The 21,946-nt window shown below is 44.5% G+C and overlaps 1 protein-coding gene across 4 annotated transcripts in view; it reads left to right on the top strand.

Annotated features, from left to right (window-relative positions):
• trps1 (trichorhinophalangeal syndrome I) overlaps positions 1–21,946 on the top strand; it is a 179,489-nt gene that overhangs the window by 81,486 nt on the left and 76,057 nt on the right. For all 4 annotated transcript variants that reach the window (XM_084081050.1, XM_084081051.1, XM_084081048.1 and 1 more), the window contains 6 exons: positions 912–1,027; positions 8,211–8,802; positions 9,671–9,885; positions 11,257–11,398; positions 12,568–12,799; positions 19,381–20,179. In XM_084081050.1, the coding sequence (XP_083937176.1) occupies positions 912–1,027; positions 8,211–8,802; positions 9,671–9,885; positions 11,257–11,398; positions 12,568–12,799; positions 19,381–20,179 (2,096 nt within the window). The remainder of the gene's footprint in view (positions 1–911; positions 1,028–8,210; positions 8,803–9,670; positions 9,886–11,256; positions 11,399–12,567; positions 12,800–19,380; positions 20,180–21,946) is intronic.

Raw genomic sequence — 21,946 nt, 5'->3', positions numbered from 1 at the left:
AACCTCCGTGGCGGTGGGCAGTGACTTAACCACTGCGCCACCCGAGCCTGGCTACCATTTGTTTTTCAATGGAAGCTAGCTAGCTACATCCCACGTTTGCGGCTGTTACAAAAGCTACAACATGCTACAAAGCTACAATAACGTTGAGCTGGTTTCAACTTCAGCTACAAATACTGTGTTGCTTTGTATCTTCTGATTCTTTTGCATCGGCCAGTGTGAACACAGCATAACAGTCTGACATCTCCTTGTTTCAGTTCCTAACAGTCTGACATCTCCTTATTTCTTTGTTCCTAGCAGTCTGACATATCCTAGTTACAACTTCCTAGCAGTCTGCCATATCCTAGTTACAACTTCCTAGCAGTCTGACATATCCTAGTTACAACTTCCTAGCAGTCTGACATATCCTAGTTACAACTTCCTAGCAGTCTGACATCTCCTAGTTACAACATCCTAGCAGTCTGACATATCCTAGTTACAACATCCTAGCAGTCTGACATATCCTAGTTACAACTTCCTAGCAGTCTGACATATCCTAGTTACAACTTCCTAGCAGTCTGCCATATCCTAGTTACAACATCCTAGCAGTCTGCCATATCCTAGTTACAACTTCCTAGCAGTCTGCCATATCCTAGTTACAACTTCCTAGCAGTCTGACATCTCCTAGTTACAACATCCTAGCAGTCTGACATATCCTAGTTACAACATCCTAGCAGTCTGACATATCCTAGTTACAACTTCCTAGCAGTCTGACATATCCTAGTTACAACTTCCTAGCAGTCTGACATATCCTAGTTACAACTTCCTAGCAGTCTGCCATATCCTAGTTACAACTTCCTAGCAGTCTGACATATCCTAGTTACAACTTCCTAGCAGTCTGACATCTCCTTGTTTTCTTTTTGTTGCCCTTTTAGACACCCAGGCAGGACAGGGACAGAGGAACCAAGCCAAAGAGATGGGGAAGACGAGACAAGACAACCACGGTCAGCAGCATAGGACGGTCATGATGAATGGCACGTATGATGTTCAGGTAAGACGAGGACCACGCACGCACGCACGCACGCACGCACGCACGCACACACACACACACACACACACACACACTGCTGACTGCTAACGTGCAAAAAGTCGTGAACATTTTGTGCAAATCCTTTGAATATTCTGGGTGGGGGGCCCTGGAACAACATATACATATCATTTCGGGGGTCCCAAAATGATGTTTTTGGCTGCCGTCCCCATCAAAATATTTTGTTCTAGGGACCCCCCAGAAGCAAAGATTTGAGTTCAAAATGTTGTTTCCAAAAATACATGTATTCCAAGATTTTTCAAAAATAGCAGATCTATCTAGTTTGTAGCATGGCACTCGGTGCCGCGCTATGAGCTTGTAGATCTGCTATTTTTGAATAGCCAAAGTATAAAATAATGGTTTTAGCTCAAATCTAAAATGACACAGATGCGTTCTCGGATTGAATGGGTCAATACAGAGCATACACGGTGCTTTTAATGTTGTTGCTCAAACTTTCAAGTGATAAGCCCACCTTTAAAACGACCTGCTTCTACAGCCAATACATGGCCATCAGAATTGAATTAGTAAAATAAGCTTTTCTCCAGGAACTGTTTTCGGCGAGACTTTAAAAATCAATTCACGACGCCTTCAGCGGCATTACAATAATGAAACAATAGCATAACCTTGAAATGACACATAAAGTTCACTGCGTCGGATGACCTATCTCAAGCAAGTTTCAAATTGATTTGCATATCGTTGCTGTCGGGGCAGAAACCTCTTATCTCCATATTCTAACTTTTAGTGTTTTTTTTATAAATTAAGGCCCTACTTGATCACACAAAAGCATCACACAAAAGCATCAAAAGTAGCAGATCTGCAAGCTCGAATCGGGGCGCCAAGTGATGTGTTTTGAGCTTGTTCTATTTGAATTTAAATCCTGAAAAGGAACAGTTTTGGACATATGAGGTTTCCATCCGACAGAGGCGATATGCTGTGATGAATGGAAACAAATTGTCAGCAGTAATGTAAAGTAGGCAGTATTTGACTTCTAGACAGTGAGCTAAAACGTACGGTACAAATGTTATGTTGTACTTTATTAATGTACCAAAATACGTTCATGACTGAAAACACTACAATCATTGTTGACTATAATCACACACACTATTTTTGTATTTTTGCTGTGTTAAAAATAGAATTAGTAAATTGTAATAATGTAATGTAATAAGATGAATCATTAACTAATCAGTTAAAATAGGTGTCGGTGCAGTTGCATGGTGGTCATATCACCATTTGTTTTATTTTTGAAAATGGAGCTCAATCAGTACAGATGATAAAAGAGTGCATTTCTTGTTTTGCAATATTTCAGTGCACTGTACTCGGAACGTATTTCTGTAAATTTGTCCCAGACGTTGATAATTCTTGATAAGTGATAATTCAAACAGTACAAGGATAGAGTAACCTTACAGTAACAATACATTGTAAAAGTAACATATTTTCATATGCTTGTAAATCTAGCCCCATAACTGAAGTGAATAATTTATTGGTTTTGAACAAGCTGTAAGTGATTTGCAACATAAGGCTGTGTGTATGTGTGTATGTGTGTGTGTGTGTGTGTGTGTGTGTGTGTGTGTGTGTGTGTGTGTGTGTGTGTGTGTGTGTGTGTGTGTGTGTGTGTGTGTGTGTGTGTGTGGAAATCAATCTCGCTGAGAGTGAGAGAGAAAGCGGTTACTAATTTGTTCGGTGGGGAGTTTGTTGTTGAACATTGTAAAATGTTATAGACAGACAGATGGACAGGCTCAGACAGACGGACAAATAGGGCACCTGGCAGACAGACACTGCATATGCACACACATACTGTATGCACACACACACACACACACACACACACACACACACACACACACACACACACACACACACGCTGGGCTACACAAATCACGTGCAGCGAGCACATATGTGCCGTAATATAGCCATGTACCACACACACACACACACACACACACACACACACACACACACACACACACACACACACACACACACACACACACACACACACACACACACACACACACACACACACACACACACACACACACACACACACACACATACACACACACACACACACACACACACACACACACACACTGCTACCCCTACTATTACTACTAGTACTGTAGTACTACTGTACTCCTACACTGTAAAATATTGAATTACAAATGGATAAATGAACACAAGAAATTACAGTGTACTAATAGAAATGTGCCTTTTTCACCCTTTAAAACAAAAATCTCATTCCACATACCAATGAAATACAAATAATTTAACTGAGGGGTAAAAACATGTTTCACTGCTTCAATATGGATTTATGCTGTGTGATGCATTTTCAAACAATTGAAAGGTTCAAGCGTGGACAGCTTTGAATCTGATTTTACAGTGTCTTGCTTAAGCACACCATATACTGTAGGCACAACCTATAGTCACTAACGTAACCCTTATACAGCATCACGCATTACGCTGAATCAAAATTGTGGACATTTATCTGGCACATGGCAGCAATGACGCCCTTAATGGTGAGCTGAGCAGTGTCTGAAATGTGGTTTTTATTTTGCTGATGAGTTCACTATAGTCCCCTACATAGGGCGTGGGGAGTATAGTGAATGACTGAGGGATTTGGGACACAGCCTAAGTCATGATACACATCTACTGCAACAGTTGCCCCATCCGTCTGTCTCCTATTGGCCATTTGCCCTGCTTCATTCACGTCATAACATTTACTATTTGTTGATTTGTAGGAGTGTGAAGCAGATCTACAAGCTCACAACGTGTAGCGACACGACACGTCGTGAACTTGTAGATGAGCTATTTTTGGCACGCAACACCGACACACAGTGGAGTATAAATCAGGTTTTAGTTCTTTGATATCGAGAAGAAGACAACCGCACACTGTCTTTGCTTGCTCAATAGAGAAAACAAGTTTAGGTCAAATAGGCATCTATTGATGCCTGTAGAAGGTCTTTGACCAAAAGTCTAGTGCCTTTGCTATAGCTCATGATACCACTAAGCTAATGGGTCTGCTTATTTGCTTGGCTCTACGCGGCCAATCAAAGTAACGCATGTGGTTGAGACAGAACGGGACCATGACTTAATCCTCGTGGAGCAGCTAAAAATAGTTTTACAGAAAACACACAGTATCTTTGATTAGTCAACATGGATGTCTGGACAATTAAACAATCCACCAAAAGAGGCAGGAACTTGTTCCTACCCTAACATACGCCCGTGGTGTGGCACCGTGACACATGGGTTTATAAATACTCCACTATATTAATGCTTTGTAATGTGAGGAGATTAGTTATCAACGTGGGTGTCCCATAAACGTACACTATTATACTTAGAGATTGCAAAAATGGGCAAGGGCAAGTGTGTATCTGTATGTGTTTTAGTGAATCAATTTGTAGAGCTACAATGCACTATGTCACCAGACTTCTCGGGTCATCTGGGACAGGTCTGCTTTCTGAACCCAGGGCACGGTAGAGAAGCAGCGTTTAGGTTTTTTTGCACTACATATTAGGAACAAACAGGTGTACTACAACTCTCAGTTCTGTTATCGTAGCTGAATACCTTTCTGTTAACTGCTGCCTTTTATTTATTTTCTTTTTAATCATTTCTTCCACACTGACATTTTATTTTCTTATTTTTTAATTGTACTCAAATTGTCCTTTTATTATGTTTTTCTTCTGCATTACAACAACAAAAATAACATTTTTTGTAAGACATTATGAATTGCCTTGTTGAAATGTGCTATACAAATAAACCTACCTTGCCTTGCCTAACCACTTAAACGCTGTATACACAGTTGCCCAGAGTCCCCCAGGGCTCTATACTAGGAATGCTCCTTTTTAAAAAGATCACGACGCGTTGCGAGCCTGTAGATCTCCTATTTTCTCCTAAACAACACCCCCCCCCCCCCCCCCCCCAGAACAGGGACACGAGGGTTAATGTGGCGTTTGCGACCACATCGGAGCTTGATGGAGCCTTAATATAATATTACCCAACTTTGTCCACACATTGTTATGTGATAGATAGAGTAAGCAGGCTGGAGGTGGCAGGGTGGCTTTAGTCCTGACAGGAGCGACAGAGCCATAACGGAAAAGGTCACAGTTTCAATCTGTGCGGCGGCCCAACGAGTGGGCCGCCGTCGTCGTCATCAAGGAGTGTGTTTGTCCTGTGTGAGTGTACTTGACCGCTGACTCTGACCTGTTAACCCTTTAAGACCGGGAACGCATCTGTGTACATTTTTTTATTTTAGCTAAAAAAAAACATTATTTTACACTTTGGCTATTCAAAAATAGCAGATATACAAGCCACGAGCTTGTAGATCTGTTATTTTTGAGAAATTGTGAAAATGTGTGCAAATCTTTTAATATATGTATTCTTTTAAAGCGAACATTTTAAACTGCAATCTTTGATTCTGGGGGTCCCTGGAACAACATATTTTGAGATGGGTGGGGGGGGGGGGGGGTCCGCGGCCAAATACATATAATTTTGGGGGTCCTCGACAATTATGATAACGTTTGAGAAGCACTGATATAGCATAGTTGGGATTTAGAAGACATTTGTAGAATGGGCTTCAGGTCTTAATGGGTTAACTGATCGCTCAATGCAACTGACTGCTCCGTCTGAGTGCACTTGACCAGTGATACCGTCTGACCTCTTCAAACCTGATTTGTACGTAGTCCTACAACGGCGTCCTACTGCACACAAACTGCAAAAACGGCAATAACTACAGCTCACAATGTGCTGTAGTGAGTTGTAGATCTGCACTTTGAAGTGGGGGACACGGTAATACGATGACACTTAGTGAAACTGACTGCAGCTCAACAACAAAAGCAATGTGTAGAAAAATAAACACGTTGCTTCAGCCTAAAAAAATATAGCCTAATAAAGAATATCATAATTTCCCTACTAATCTTTTTTTCCCCCCCTCATGGTTAGTCTGCCCCATTTTTGTTGGCATTTAGGTCATGGATTATGGCTTTATGTGTGTATATGAACAGTGGAGTTTTGTCTGAAAGATTTAAACAAGATGATCTAATAAACTAGGAGAAGTGTGTGTGTGTGTGTGTGTGTGTGTGTGTGTGTGTGTGTGTGTGTGTGTGTGTGTGTGTGTGTGTGTGTGTGTGTGTGTGTGTGTGTGTGTGTGTGTGTGTGTGTGTGTGTGTGTGTGAGAGACGTGTGTGTGTGTGTGTGTGTGTGTGTGTGTGTGTGTGAGAGACGTGTGTGTGTGGGTCTGTGTGTGTGTATGGTAGTTGAGGAGTTTCATTTCATTTAAACCAGCAGTCTGTAATGGGCGTAAGTCACGTAATGGACACACACACACACACACACACACACACACACACACACACACACACACACACACACACACACACACACACACACACACACACTGTCAGAAATAGAAAATCCAGTGGGCTTAAGTCGTCATTACGATGAAAAAGTGAAAGTATAAAAAAGCGAATGAAAGGGGTCTCTATTCTCTCATTCCCTCCCTACATCTCTCTCTTTCTCTCTCTCTCTCTCTCTCTCTCTCCCTCCGTCCCCCCCCCCCCCCCTCTCCCGCCCACGTTTGGAAAATTCCATGTTGTCATTCGCTGGGACGAGACGCCTCGTCAACCAATGAGGTTGCATTTGGGAGGAAACGCAGAGAAATGAGGAGAGACTGAGGGAGAAAAACAAAAAGAGATGGGAAGGACGGAGAGAGGGAGGGAGGCTGAGGATAACAGGAGATGGAGAGAGACTGGAGAGAGAGAGGGAGAGGAGGAGGAGGAATGGAAGGGGGAAGAGGGAGATGGAGGAGAGCGAGAGAGCAGTAGTTGTAATTGGTTGTTGGGCGCTGTAATGAAACAGCTGTCAGATGCGTTTAACTTGGCTTCTCCTTCCCTTCTTTCTCTCCTCTCTTTCTCTGCATCCCCTCCTCCCCATGTCCGCCTGCCCCTCCTCCCCCGGCTCAATTTCCTCGCCGCCTCTCCACTCCCTCCCCTTTCTCTCCTCCGTTTCTCTCTCTCTCTCTCTTCAACCCCATCTCGCCTCCTCCTTCTCTGTCCCTCCTCTCCGTCTCGCTCTCCATCTGTCCCACCGTCTTTCCTCTTCGCCTTCCGCTCCGCGTCGACCGTCCCCTCAAACGTTCCTCGTCCCCTTCACTCGTTCATTACCTCCTTTTCTTCATGTGCTCCTCTTGCCCAACGCACTCCCATCATCCCTCCATACCTTGTCCCTCTCTCTCTCACCCTTCTCCTCTCCCTTTCTCTCTCTCTGACCGCTTCTTTTCTATTCCCCCCGTACCGTTAAGAAAATGTCTTTGATGTTTGTCTCGTCCTTTAATTGTCAGGGCTGGGTCTACGGGGCGTTGCTGATTGGATGATTGCTGTTGTGAGCTCACAGCAGCAGTAATAGCCGTCATTTAGCTTTCTGACTTTATCCACTTGAATGAAAGTGAAATCGATCAGCTCTTTCACCCGTTTCTCTCTGTCTACTTCACTCCTCCTCTTTCTCTCTCTCCCTGTCTACGTTCTCTCTCCGCGTCCTCGCTTCACTTTCTCACTCTGTTCTTTTGTTAGCTGTTGGCTATATGTCCGTTTTCTTCCCTCTGTCTTGCGCCGTCTTTCTTATTCTTTGCTTGCTGTGCCTGCACATTTAATTATCATTATTATTTCTTTTTAAGTAAAGCAATTATTTCGGGGGCAGGGAATTGACCCGGCACGTAACATAGCAATAAAAATCGCCTTTCGGACCAAGTTAAAATAATACAGATATGTTAATTTGGAGATTTATTTTAAAATGTCATTTGCCAAGGTAGAAAGAATCTACCTTGGTTGGTATTCCTGGCTTATGCCTTAGGCAATTTACCTCCACAATGTGCATGCTCCATCACCATTGTCACACATACTCGACAGAAAATAGTTTTATATGTATGTTTTATTTTTGGAATTTCAGCCTACTGCCAGTTTGAAACCCTGTAGGAAGTCGGAACTCACATTGATATGGGATGGGTGTTCTTTCACAAATCTTCTGCAGTATTGGTCACTGCTGGTGATATCAGCATTTCATCTGATGACTCTTTATCCATGTGTGTAATCAGAAAATCCATTGACCATGTATTAATCTCTCCTTTTTGTTCTTTGTGTTCTCTGGACGGCAACAGGTGATGCTTGGCGGCACGCTAATCGGGATTGGCCGGAAGACCCCAGACTGCCAGGGCAACACAAAGTACTTCCGCTGCAAATTCTGCAACTTCACGTACATGGGCAGTAGTTCCTTAGAACTTGAACAGCACTTCCTGTCCTCCCACCCAAACAAGGTCAAAACTCCGCCCACCACACCCCTGCTGGCCAATAACAACCTGACAATCCACGAGAAGGGGAGGAGTCAAATCTTAGACGGGGCGGAGCGAGTGGCGGTGAGAGCAGAGGACGATTCGTTGGTCGGGTACTCCATCCCAGTCAGGGACTGCTCTGATTCGCCGAGCTGGGCCGGGGAGGCAGGTCGAGGCGCTCTCCTGGCGTACTATTGGTGTAAATTCTGTAGCTGGAGTTGTGAGTGGGGAGGAGGTGCTGGGAAGCTCTTGGAGCACTACGAACAGAGACACAGAGCGACCACAGGGGGCGCTCTGAGCCCCAACAACTCTAACCCTGCGGGGGAAGATAGAGGAGGGAGAAGAGAAGGAGGTGAGAGAGATCATGTTGTGTCCAAAAGCCGGAAAGATCTAGCATCCACCCCGTCCAACACAACTCAAGGTAATGATACGGGACAAATACAGTGGTGTGTCAGATAATTATACGCACATTGACAGCGGGTGCTTCTTTTACAAAGTAGTCTTGTATTAATAACAGTATTTCTGGACTCAAAAGTGCTTCTCTAACAGTTAAACAATTCCATTCACATGATTTACATTTATTGATTGATTGATTGATTGAATACTTTATTAGTCCAAAAATGTAAACAGCACAGAGTACAGTAAAACATTTAGGCTGAAAGGATAGCACAAAAAAGTCCTGGGGCCTTGTTTCCATTGTGGTGCCTTCAAGTGTAAATATGTCTGTACTAGGAGGGAATGGAAACCAATAGTACTCTAGGTCCTCAGGTCCAGAGCTGAGAACCACTTTGCAAATGTATTGTGAAATGAAGTTACCCTCCATTGTCTTCTACTGTACATCAGTGATTCTAGACCTTCTCTGGATCAGGGCCCATTAGTAAATCTCGAAATTATTTGATTTTCTTTTTTTTTAAGTAACCAAAAATACTTATAAATATATTAATATTATATTATCATTAAAATATTAGTGTTTTGCCAATTATTTGGGTCCCCACTTGCAGTATCCTCACGGGACCCCCCCCCCCCCCAAAAAAAGGTTGAGAATCACTGTTCTACATTGTTCAACATGGTCTTTGACTGTGTTCATAATACACTGTAATGCAATTACACGGTACAAGGCTTCGCTAACAGCTGGTACGTGGCTCCACACTTTGTTGTGTTTTATAATTTATGACGCTGCTTAACTCGTACTTCTACGGTTCTACTTGCCCCCCCCCCCCCCCCCCCCCCCCCTCCTAGAATTGTGATATCATTGACCCTTCTGTTTTGTTTTGTCTCCCGGCTTCTAGGAGAGGCGGCCGGCGGCGACTCGGAGGCGGTGGTGACCAGTTACAACTGTCAGCTGTGTGATTTCCGCTACTCCATGGCCCACAGTGCGGACGTGATCGTGGTGGCGCCGCTGCTACTGCACTACCAGCACAACCACGCAATCCACAGATGCTGCATCCAGCACTGCATGTACTGTCCACAGGGACTCTGTCAGCCCCAGAAACACCTGGGAGAGGTCAGATTATTATTAGAATTATTATTATTAGGACCTATTTGGGACACCCATGCATGTCGGGAACGATGCGAGTCGTTCCATTCTTTACTGGCTTAGCGGCACAAACGTCGTCCCTTGCTGTTTGTGTCAAGGTGTATTTTTAGCACAGTGGTTCTCAACCAATGGTCCGGGGACCACCAGTGGTCCTTGAGGGGTTTCCAGGTGGTCCCCAGCTAAATGATGGAGAGTTGGTAACCAAATGGACCCTTATAGATCTTTAACTCTTGAGAGTGTAAAAGTTAAACGGTTTCATTTTACACTCTCAAGAGTTAAATTATTGTTAAACATCTGCATTACTTAATTAAATAATTGTTATTTTGATCAACATTTGCCTGTTATCTCTCCTATGGTACCAACATCACTACAGCATGGAATTGTGGACAAAATCGTAGCCAACGATAACAACAACGATAACAAAACATTCTAAGTCTTGGGTCTGAGAGGCTAAATCTCATCAAATGGTGGTCTGTGGCTCAAATGCCGAATAAATAATGGACCTTGATATGAAAAAGGTTGAAAACCACTGTTTTAGCGCAACACTTAACCCATAATTGCTCTTAATGTGCAGGTTTGTGCCTTGCATGGTTTCCTCCACCTTCGGTGTGGGAATGGGTGAATGTGCGCTTTGGAGAAAGGTGCTATATATAAATGCATCATTTACCATTTACACATTAATTGTTAATTAACTCTGAAAGTGTAAAAAATGACCCTTAAGGCTCTGGATTTTACTGCCTGTATATACTAGGAAAAGCAAAGTGGAGGAGAATAAATAAGTAAGTAGTAAAAGTAGTAAAAAGGAATTACACCACCAGTACTGGTCGTAATAATAATTATACTTGTTGATGGTGGTTGTATTAGCAGCAGAACTGCCTAACTACAGTACATAAGTCTGCTGTCCCCACGGTCAAATGAGCGATTAAATAACTGGGAGAAAGAAGAGAATTATTAACTATTTTAAAGTGCCATTGTTCTTTATTGTTATCAAAGAAACTATGAAACCAATAGGAAATATATTTGAGGAGAAAAAAAAACACAAGTCTATATTAGATTCCTTTACACGCGCACGCACGCACACACGCGCGCGCGCACACACACACACACACACACACACACACACACACACACACACACACACACACACAACCACATTAAGAAAACACATTTAGGAAACAATTAAGTCATATCCAGAGTAATGTCACGACTGGTAGGGTTTTATTTTACTGAGCAGAAAGCCAAATTAAGTCAAGTTTTAATCCGTTTTCTGGCTACAAACCAAATATGTGCTTTGACATTAAATTAGAGTGAATAAAATGTGTGTTATTGTCTTTGTAGGTATCTCACCCGTTTGCCTGTCGGAAGCCCACCTGTCCCAAATGCTGTTCCAAGTTCCCTCAAACCACCAAACCACAGGACGCCATGGGTTCCAAACCCGGTGCTGCCACCTCGCCCAGCGTAACGCCGCCTAATCCTAGAGGTGACTCAACTGTCATGGCTGGACGACATAGGCCACTGGTTCTCAACCATGTGGGCCGTGAGGATACTGCAATTAAAATACTGCAATTAAAATGTTAAAGTGTTTGGCCAATCATCTGGGGGCCCACCCCAGATGATTGGCCAAACACTTTAACATTTTAATGTTGATATAACATGAATATTTAGAAAGATTAATATGAAATGGTATTTTCTTTGTTTTCATCGTGATACCAATAAATAGAACCTAAAAGTATACTACTTCCATTGATCGAAGTGGGAACATGCTCTGAAAATGCACGCGGCTGCCGTGTTAAATGGTCATATGGGGGGGGGGGGGGCTTTAGAAATGTTGATATGGCCTGGCCCCCTCCTTGATTTCCTGTTCCTACAATATCTACAGTATCTACAATACTTTTGACCGAATATACCAGACAATACTTGATTTTGTGACTATAATATCGTATTGTGACAATATCAATTATTATAGTGATTAATCCATTAAGACCTGAGGCCGATTCTAAATCCTAACAGTTTTCTGAAACACTGCTTCTCTAACTTTTTCATGTCAAGGACCCCCAAAATTATATGTATTTGGCCACGGACCCCCGTCTCAAAATATTTAGTTCTAGGGATCCCCAGAAGCAAAGATTTAAGTTTGCTTGTTTGTTTGCTTACAAATATATATATATTCAAAGATTTGCATTTTCAAAAATAGTAGATCTACAAGCTCATAGCCCGGCATTCAGTTCCGTGCTATGAGCTTGTAGATCTGCTATTTTTGAATAGCACAAAGAAACCGAAACATGACACTGATAGTTTCCCGGTCTTACTGGATTAAATGCTCTGTAGTAATCTATATTCAAAGAAAGAATCGAGCTGCGATTGTGTTCCAACTTGGATCAATGCGGAGCCTATTTATCAGTATCGCAAAGAAAACACATTTTTCTGTGTTTAAAATTTTAAAATACCTTTCCTCATTTTTTTTTAATTTTTATTATTCTTATATTATATTATCATTACAATCGTTGTGTTTTGCCAATTATTTGGGAGCCCACTTGCAATACCCTCGCGGCCCACCAGTGGCCCCCGACCCACAAGTTGAGAATCACTGCTCGATTTTTGTATCCCCGGTCATGCTGACCCCCCCCACCCTTGTTTCTCTGCTCCTAGGGGTCACCCACCTCTGTGACCAGTGTGCGTTCGCCACCGCTGACATCGACGTGTTGCTGCAACACTACGAAAGCTGCCATACCCTCGCCAGCCTAAAGGGGGCGCCACCTCACGTCAAGGCCGAGGAGGAGGTGGGGAGAGAGAAGGACGGAGGGGGCGGGGAGGGGGAGTACTCGTGTACAAAGTGTCACTTCATCACAGAAGTGGAAGAGGAGATATTCAGACACTACAGGTAAGAGTGTGTGTGTGTGTGTGTGTGTGTGTGTGTGTGTGTGTGTGTGTGGGTGTGTGTTTAATTTATTTTATTCAAAGACCATTTCTTGGCAACAGCAGGCGTCAGAGACTTCAAAAGGTATAAAGGACGCACTGTCGGCTCGAGAAGACTGAAATGATTCCCGCAAAACATTCCGTTTGAAAACACCTTTTAAAGTGAAGTGCTTGAGCGTCTGCCTGTCATATTTGTAAAAGACAAAAAAAAGTCACAGAAAAGCATAAATAAATACAATTAAAGCCTTCAAAGTCAGGGAAGAGACAGTTCCCGTCTTGAATTCAATAAGCCCACATTCACATGCGTAATCAAGTTATTCAATGTCACAGCCATTCAGCCAGTCACTGATCGAATGTTACACTCAGTTATTGAATGAGTCAGCGCTCCATTTACAGTCAATGGGTAAATGTTGTAGTTAATTGGATGACTCTCCTACAGAATGTCCCTCTGTGTATACAATACAGTATGTCTGTGTGGGTGGTACAGTATGTGCAGCAGAGATGGGGATTGCTTGCGGTGAGATCCAAGCACGTTTCTCTGTGCGCGCTTGTTTTACCGGTTTCCATCCAGGAATGTTACATTCAATCTGGGAACGCTAATTTATTCTAAACAGTTTTCTGAAAACTGTATGTTGCTATAATATCAGTGGTTCTCAAACCTTTTCATCACTATATCTGATGGTCAGCTGATGGCGCTGTTCTGCGCCTTCATTAGAGGAAATGACTGTCCACGCACGCACGCACGCACGCACGCACGCACGCACGCACGCACGCACGCACGCACGCACGCACGCACGCACGCACGCACGCACGCACGCACGCACGCACGCACGCACGCACGCACGCACGCACACACACACACACACACACACACACACACACACAAACACGCGCTACAGCTGCTGCTGCTGCTGCTGCTACCACTACTATTAGAAGTACTATTTGAATTACTATTTGATTAAAAAAACTCCCCAGAGCAGCTTCTTCTCCTGGAGAGGATCAGCTCACTGGTGTGGAACCTTTAAACATCTAGTCAGTGCACTGAGCTGTGTGTGTGTGTGTGTGTGTGTGTGTGTGTGTTTATGTATGTGTGTGTGTGTGTGTGTGTGTGTGTGTGTGTGTGTGTGTGTGTGTGTGTGTGTGTGTGTGTGTGTGTGTGTGTGTGTGTGTGTGTGTGTGTGTGTGTGTGTGTGAAAGGATGGGAAAGCGACTAAGCGAGTGAGTGATGATCTGCCCATATGACGTTGTGTGTGCTTGTGAATGCGTAAGACGGCGATCATGGTTATGTGCTTGCCTGTATATGAAGGTGTGTGTGTGTGGCCTGCTACATAAGGCAGCCTCTGTTTCACAGACCGCCAGCAGCATAGAGAAATCACACACACACACACACACACACACACACACACACACACACACACACACACACACACACACACACACACACACACACACACACACACACACACACACACACACACACACACCACTTATTTATGTTGTGGATTTGCACAAGTGATAGAAGGAACACGATATGGAGAGACGGGTGAAGAAAGATGGATGGAGTGGGTGGGGGGTTGCCATGGAGAGAGACACAGCATTAGAGAGAGAGAGAGAGAATGAACAAGAGACAGATAGATGTTTTAAATGTTGTCCGCTATTTGAGTATTGACCCAGAGCACTGGAGCATAGTGCTGGGAGTCTGATGTCATAAGGTACAAATTACACACGCGCGCATGCACACACATGCACACACACACATGCACACACACACATACAGTACAAATCAGGCCTATTTGATATATTCTCACACATACGCACGCACGCACACACACACGCACTCGAGTACAGATAAATTACAATTTGACACAGGCATCTTACTGAGATTTCTGCTACAAATCGATGAAAAGATTTAAACGTTTGATATATATCTAGGAGAGAAGAGAGAATGAGGGAAGGAGGAGAGAGAGAGAGGGTGAGAGAGGGGTGGTGAAGGTGAGAACAACAGTCCTTGTTATTTGGAGTGCAAATCAAATAAAACTATAATGAAGACAGTTTCACAGTGGCTTCTGAGATCAACCTCACCTGAAATTATAGACGGAGACAAGCTGACAAAATGTATAAGCATAAATAAACAACAAGAAATTGTGATTTAATTGCAAACGACTTGGTGTTAAATTGAAGAAAACTGGTGACAAGCTGCATGGTTTTTGTTTGTTCCACACTAAAGCACAGGGTCCCACTGTGGTATGTGGTAAACACACAGAACACCTGGTAGCAGGCTGGGTTCTCAAGCGCACAAATAACACATTTTGTCTCCATTTTCTCTGCACTCGCATTGTAAAGAAGACGTTACAAAGACTTTGGCGCATTCAAAGTAAAACATTCCATTTTGCTACTCACCGCTGACTTTGAATTGATTTCTCTTGCGGAATGACTTTGAAAAGGTTGCCGAGATGCTTTACCCTGTAGGTTTGATGAGGATAGCATGGCCACAAAAGCACTTCATAAAGCAATAAACTCCAATTCTGAATGCCGAACAGTACACAAAATTCACGGTTTGGTTTGATATTTTGGTGTCACGGTTCTATAATTTTCGATACAAAAATGTCCTTGATTTGTTTTTATTATAATTTATTGTAGTTACATATGTTTTGTTTTAACTTTGAACAATACCGAACTTCGGGGCGGCAGTGGCTCAGGAGGCAGAGCGGCCGCTTGGGAACCGGAAAGTTCCCAGTTCGATCCCGGGCTTGCCCAGAGTTAGTATCGAAATGTCCTTGAGCAAGACGCTGAACCCCTAATTGCTCCCGATGAGCAGGTTGGTACCTTGCATGGTTTCCTCCACCATCGGTGTATGAATGTGTGTGTGAATGGGTGAATGTAATGCACAATCATTGCAAAGCACCTTGGATAAAGGCGCTATCTACATGCACCATTTATTTCTAGGGCACCGCCCTGTAGGGTCTAGCATAATGAATCAGCCAGTCATCCTATTGTTGGTTGAAATTAGTAGTACCTGACGATGTAATCATGCATTACATTATTGTTTGACAGCAAGTAATTAAGATTGGACTCTTAGGGACTCTTTGACTTGGGTAGGACAACTACTGGTAACTGGTTGACAAGGGGCATTGCAAATTGCAATTCATCTTCTGCCTCAGTGAGCTTCCCATTCCCAGTAGACGTTTCTGCGCTCGTGCCGTGACGCAGGTTCAGATCACTGGGAGTACATGAAAGTTACGGATTGCAGTTTTAATTCATCCATTTGTAACTCAGAGAGTGGATGGATTTGGTTACAATCTCAGAGATCAGATTAACACATTTTACAGTGTTTGCATAGATCTTCCCACAGATGCAGCCAAAGACGCCTTCTAGAGTCTCAATTCCGAGCTCTGTTAACAAAACATTGGATCACTGCCTGGCTGACATGACTGACAGTCTGTTTTACTGGCTGACTGCCTGACCTGATCTGTCTGGCTGTCTGTCTGTCTGACTGGCTGACTGACTGACTGACTGACTGATCACAATTATTACATAATTGTCTAATCACAATTATTTTAGATAATCGCAAATGCTTTTTGCATAATCGTCATAAACATTTCCATGTTAAAAATGTAAAGTATGTTTTCAAACATTTTCAAAAATAGTGGAAATAGCCGATCTACAAGCTCAAAACGCATCACATGTTTTTTTTTAAGTATAAAATTATTCAATTATGTAAGTTATTTGTCATATCTGCCCTGTGCACCTTTTGTTTACGAAGCCAAACAGAAATGTAATTTGTATTCATAATGTTTCAATCTTCAACGACATCGCAATTACTTGAGCGACAATTAATTGTCAAGTAAAAATTCCTATTCGTGACAGCCCTACTGACTGACTGACTAACTCCATGGCTGCCTGACCCGAATCTATTGATGGCCTTGTTGCAGCATTCGCATATGTGAAGTAGAAACTGAAATGTCTTTAACATACTGCTACACACACAACCCAGCCTTCAGCTTGAACTTTAAACACACTTGTACATGTATAGCAGAGTTGCTCTACCTGATACCTGTTGTCACCCTTGGCTTTTGGGGAGATTAACCTTTGGATGAAAGGTAGATGTTTGGGTTCCATTGCGGTAGATCCAGGTTCAAATCCAGGTGGTAAAATCGGGGGCTCGCCCATATTTCCCGGTGGGCTGGAAGGCAAAGGGGTTAATGCTAGTTTAGTGAATGTAGCAGAGTGAACGCTGGGTTATACTTAGTTGCACGCAAGGTATCACACACCATGAATAGCAGATCTACAAGCTCACAACACGTCACGCTGTGATGTGTTGAGCTTGTAGATCTGCTACTTTCGTTGGGCGACACCGCCGCGCAACCACGTCCATTCAGGAGACCCATGTTCAAATGGTTATATTTGTGCCCTCAGACATGTTTGTGCATGCGCGCGCACACACAAACACACAGAATAATATGCAGTCGAAAGGGGTTTCACCAACTAGTTGACTAGTATAACCACTAGTTGGCAGCAGTCAATATACACTATGTAACGTAATCGACAACTAGTAAATGTCAGTGGTCGTGAAACCGCTCACATGTGTCTTTGTCATGTGCTGTCAGGTCCTCAGTACACAGTGAACACAGTGAACAAATTTCACTTTAATTAATATGACAGACAAAGTGCAGTACGTGGCTTGCATCAACTTGGCGTATCCTGTGTCTGATTTTCCATTGGGAAAGGGACTGATTGAGGGTGTACAGTATGTCAGGCAGATGCTGCCTGTTGACAGCACTCACGGAGAAAGGTGGACTGGATCAGCAAAGAAAGAGAAGATTACCGTTTTGTGTGCATCTGTGACAGAGAGAGAGCGTGAGTGACCGAGACTGTCTGTGCGTGTGCGTGTTTGGTGCTGACAAACAGAGAGGCCACTGTCTCTTTGTTCAGCATCTGGAGGTGTTTAACTCCACAAGGTAGAAGGTAACGGTACACACACACACATAAATGCAGACATATGTTTTCACTGGCAATATTGACGGCTTTTTATCTGTTAAAAGCCCAAATCATATTGCTTAAGCCATTCCAGGATAAATATACACATCTCTTTTTTTTATGATGGTAGAACTTTACGTTATTGTACAAGACATTTTACTGGCTTCAGGAACATAATGGAGAGTACTTGGTGTTTATCAGAGAGAGGATAATATTGAAGACATGCATTTGTTTCATAGGAAAGGGAGAGGAACACACACACACACACACACACACACACACACACACACACACACACACACACACACACACACACACACACACTTACATACAGGGAGAGAGTGGAGAGTGACAGTGTGAATTCATGCCTATTATTAATAGAAGGCACTCAACTTCATGAAGAAGTTGATTCCTCTGTCTAATTATATGTGAACATGTGCCAGAGTCCGTGTCTCTGCAGCGTCTCTGGAATGCAGTTCCGCTGCTAGCAGCATATATTTATTTCCCATCAAAGCTTGCCGCTGGCTCGTCTTGCCCAATATGTACAGTATGCTTCCTCCCACGTCAATCATGTGGACTACAGTCCTGAAGATTGTGGGCCACTGCTAGCCTTTTTTAATGATCTCCCTTACAGAGTTGGGATGGGATGTAGGATGATACGTTGATTGTGGTTTCAGCGATTGATGGAATCTTTTGGTGATCTATGCTCATTGTTGTCCAAACCCGGGGCGATTTTGCGGTGGAAAATCGTGCGTTAAATGCAGACTGCTGCACATTTTCTGGAGCGACATTTCTCAAGTTAATTAATCCTGTTTGCTTCCTACACAAAGCCTGCCGTTTCTTTCTCCTCTGACACCTTGTTGTAGCCTGTTAGGATTTGAGGTAGACTGTGGGAGACGGACCAGGCTATACTCAAACCATACCAACCTCAGTCATTTTATAGACGACGTATCCCATGGACGGGTCTCAAGGACATATCCTTGCGGACACAAAAATGACGACTGCCTAGACTAGAGCCCCTAGGCAGACACCCACTTTTGGTCCATTGACTGATTAGTTGAATGAGAACTTTATCCACGTTTGTTCTACATTTGGGTGGTACCAGATCATGGTCGCTCCCTCTGGTGTTGTGGCTGTGGGTGTCACTCACTTTGGAGAAGTAGTTTCGGCAGGTATGAGGGTATTGAGGGCACTACTCTCTCTTTGACTAAAATACCAATCCCAGTGATATTTCCACTATGCAGTACCGTATGTCCACATGGACCCTGCAGACGTCCGTGTGCATCCTTTTTTCTGTCAACTGTGAATCAACGCCATCCCACCGTTGTCAAAGATAATCTTGTCTAAGATAATTCTTAAAGTCAGCTCAGATAATAAATGTCACCAGTAATTGGACAGTGTGGAATGTTTTTATTCCGTTACACATCTGTTTAACCCCCCGACCTTTCCCTCTTTCCCTTTCTGTCTCTCTTTCTCTCTCCATATGTTTTTTCTGTTCCATTCCCCCTCTATATTTCTGTCTCCCTCGCTCCCTCTTTCTTTCTGTCCCCCTCTCTCTCTCTCCCTTAGGCGCGTGCACGCCTGCTGCCGCTGCCGGCGCTGCGACTTCACCGCCCCCGATTCGTCGGCCCTGCTCGACCACTTCAACTCCGCTCACTGCCGGGACTCCTCCCCCTCGTTGAGCTCGTTGACGACGAGCTCGTTGTTGGCCACCTCCCTGGCGACCTCGCTGATGACGCCGTCGCTGGCGCTCTCGGCCAACGGCTGCTCGGCGCCCTCCACCCTGGCCATCAAGGAGGAGAGCAAGGCCGACCTCCGCCTGCTCTACTCCCTGGCGCCGCCCGAGGCCAGGCTGGCGGAAGGAGGAGGCCGGGAGGAGGTGGGAGTGGGCGTGGTCAAGAGCGAGGGAGGAGACGAGAAGGACAGGGGAGAGAGGGAGAAAGGCTGGACGCTTGTAGACTCCAGGGGAGGAGGTGGCGGCGAGCGAGGGGGCGAGCAGGCCCACGGGTTACTGTGGGTGCCCAAGGAGCGAGTGGGGGGAGAGAGGGTGGCGGCGGACCGAGGAGGAGGCGGCAGCAGCAGCAGCGGCGGGAGTCCCTCCCTCTTCCCCTCGCCGCTCTCGCTGCCGTTCGCCGCGGCCAATCACGACTCGCACTCGCAGAAGAGGGGCGTGGCCTCGCCGGGCATGGTTTACCTGGGAGACACCAAGGCGTTTTTGGGAGATACCAAGTCGTACGGCGGCGGGAGGGCAGCGGGAGGCGAGAAGCAGACCCAGATGGCCCCTCAGCAGTATGGAGGAGGAGGCAGCAGTGGAGGACAGGAGGCCAAAGGAGGTTCAACTAAAGAGGAGTCCCAGTCCTTACTGCGGGTAAGACATTTACTTTGCTTCATCTCCTCCTATTCGTTGCTTTCATGTGTTTCTCATCTTCCTCCACCTCCTCCTCTCCTCTCCCATTCAGTCTCTGATGTTGTTATTCCGTTCAAACTGTCAACAGACTGTGTATAAAATTCCATCACACAGGTTCCTTGATCACACACAGTTATTTGTGTATTTACTTTTTATTTTATTTATTTATTTACATTTGTCAACTGTGTGAACATGGAGAACCTGTCCTGTTATACGGCAACCTTGAGGCAAAAAGTGTCGGCTGCTATGGTTACCGCCTGTGTCACCGGCAGAATACTACTACTCCTCTTCCTGGTGGCCCAGAATGCATTGCGCCATCATGACATCATGGGAGCGGCAGGGATGGATGTTGGGCTCTGCCGATGCCTTAGAGCCTAATTGGTGATGATCACACACTACAATATATCAGAATAGACAGAACGGTGCGTGTGCGTGTGTGTGTGTGTGTGTGTGTGTGTGTGTGTGTGTGTGTGTGTGTGTGTGTGTGTGTGTGTGTGTGTGTGTGTGTGTGTGTGTGTGTGTGTGTGTGTGTGTGTGTGTGTGTGTGTGTGTGTGTGTGTGTGTGTGTGTGTGTGTGCGCGTGCGTGTATGCGAAAGAGAGACAGAGATTTTATGTTAGGGTAGTGGTTCTCAAAGTGGGATCCAGGGACCCTCAGGGATCCTTGAGGGGGGTTTTAAATGTACCCTATACAGGTCTGTAACTCTGAGAGCGTACAAATGGACCCGTACGCTCACACATATCCACAGTGTTAGGACTTGGACTGGCCATGCATGCGTTTGTAGACAGTAGACTTGCACATATGAGCTTGTGTGTGTGCGTGTGTGTGTGTGTGTGTGTGCTGGCAGGCTGTAGGCAGGGTGGGGCAGCAAGGGCTTGACTCATTATCCAGGGTGTGGCGGTGTGAAAGAGAAAGACTGAGAGTGTGTGTGTGAGAGAGAGAGAGGGAGGGAGGGAGGGTGGGTGATAGAGATAAAGAGATAGGGAGGGATAGAGACAAACAGTCTTTTAAGACGGGAGTTGCGCAAGACTTTAAACATAAAAAAACAAAAGTTTGGCAAGATGTGACCTTTGTTGCTATTTATTCCTCCACCTCTCCTCACGCGACAATATTTTGGTCTCAGTTACCATGATACACACACACACACACACACACACACACACACACACACACACACACACACACACACACACACACACACACACTCGCAGAGTGAGGTTGACTCATCGTTGGGCAGGGTTAGGGAGGGGCATGGATAGATTCTGAAATAGTTTTAGTGCACTCACGCACACATCTTGAAGCGCACACACACACACACACACACACACACCCCGCGTTGGCGAGTTTAGACGGAGGAGTTTGACGCTAATGGAGCTTTTAATGTTAAAAGGAAATCTGATTCCTCCGAAATCCAAAGTCACTGTCCAAAGTAGGAGGAGGAGAAGGACTTGGAGAGGAAGTGGTGAGGATGGGACGGAGGGATGAAGAGAAGCAGACTAGAGATAAAAAAAGGGAAGGATTGAGAAAACAGAAGCAAAATAAATCCAGTCATTACTCATTTAAAGTGTGTGTGTACGTGTGTGTTTCCGCTTGCACCCACACTTCTTGCTATTCTTCTGTGCATCGATCTGTCTCCGTCTCTCTTTTCCATTCTTTTCCTTTCATTTCCCCTCCTCTATTTGGTAGATGACTCGTCTTATACACATTGATCAATACACACACACACACA

This window comes from Gymnoscopelus microlampas, assembly GCF_963454915.1.
Source record: "Gymnoscopelus microlampas genome assembly, chromosome: 15".
Taxonomy (NCBI): domain Eukaryota; kingdom Metazoa; phylum Chordata; class Actinopteri; order Myctophiformes; family Myctophidae; genus Gymnoscopelus; species Gymnoscopelus microlampas.
This window is presented reverse-complemented; position numbering and strand designations above follow the sequence as displayed.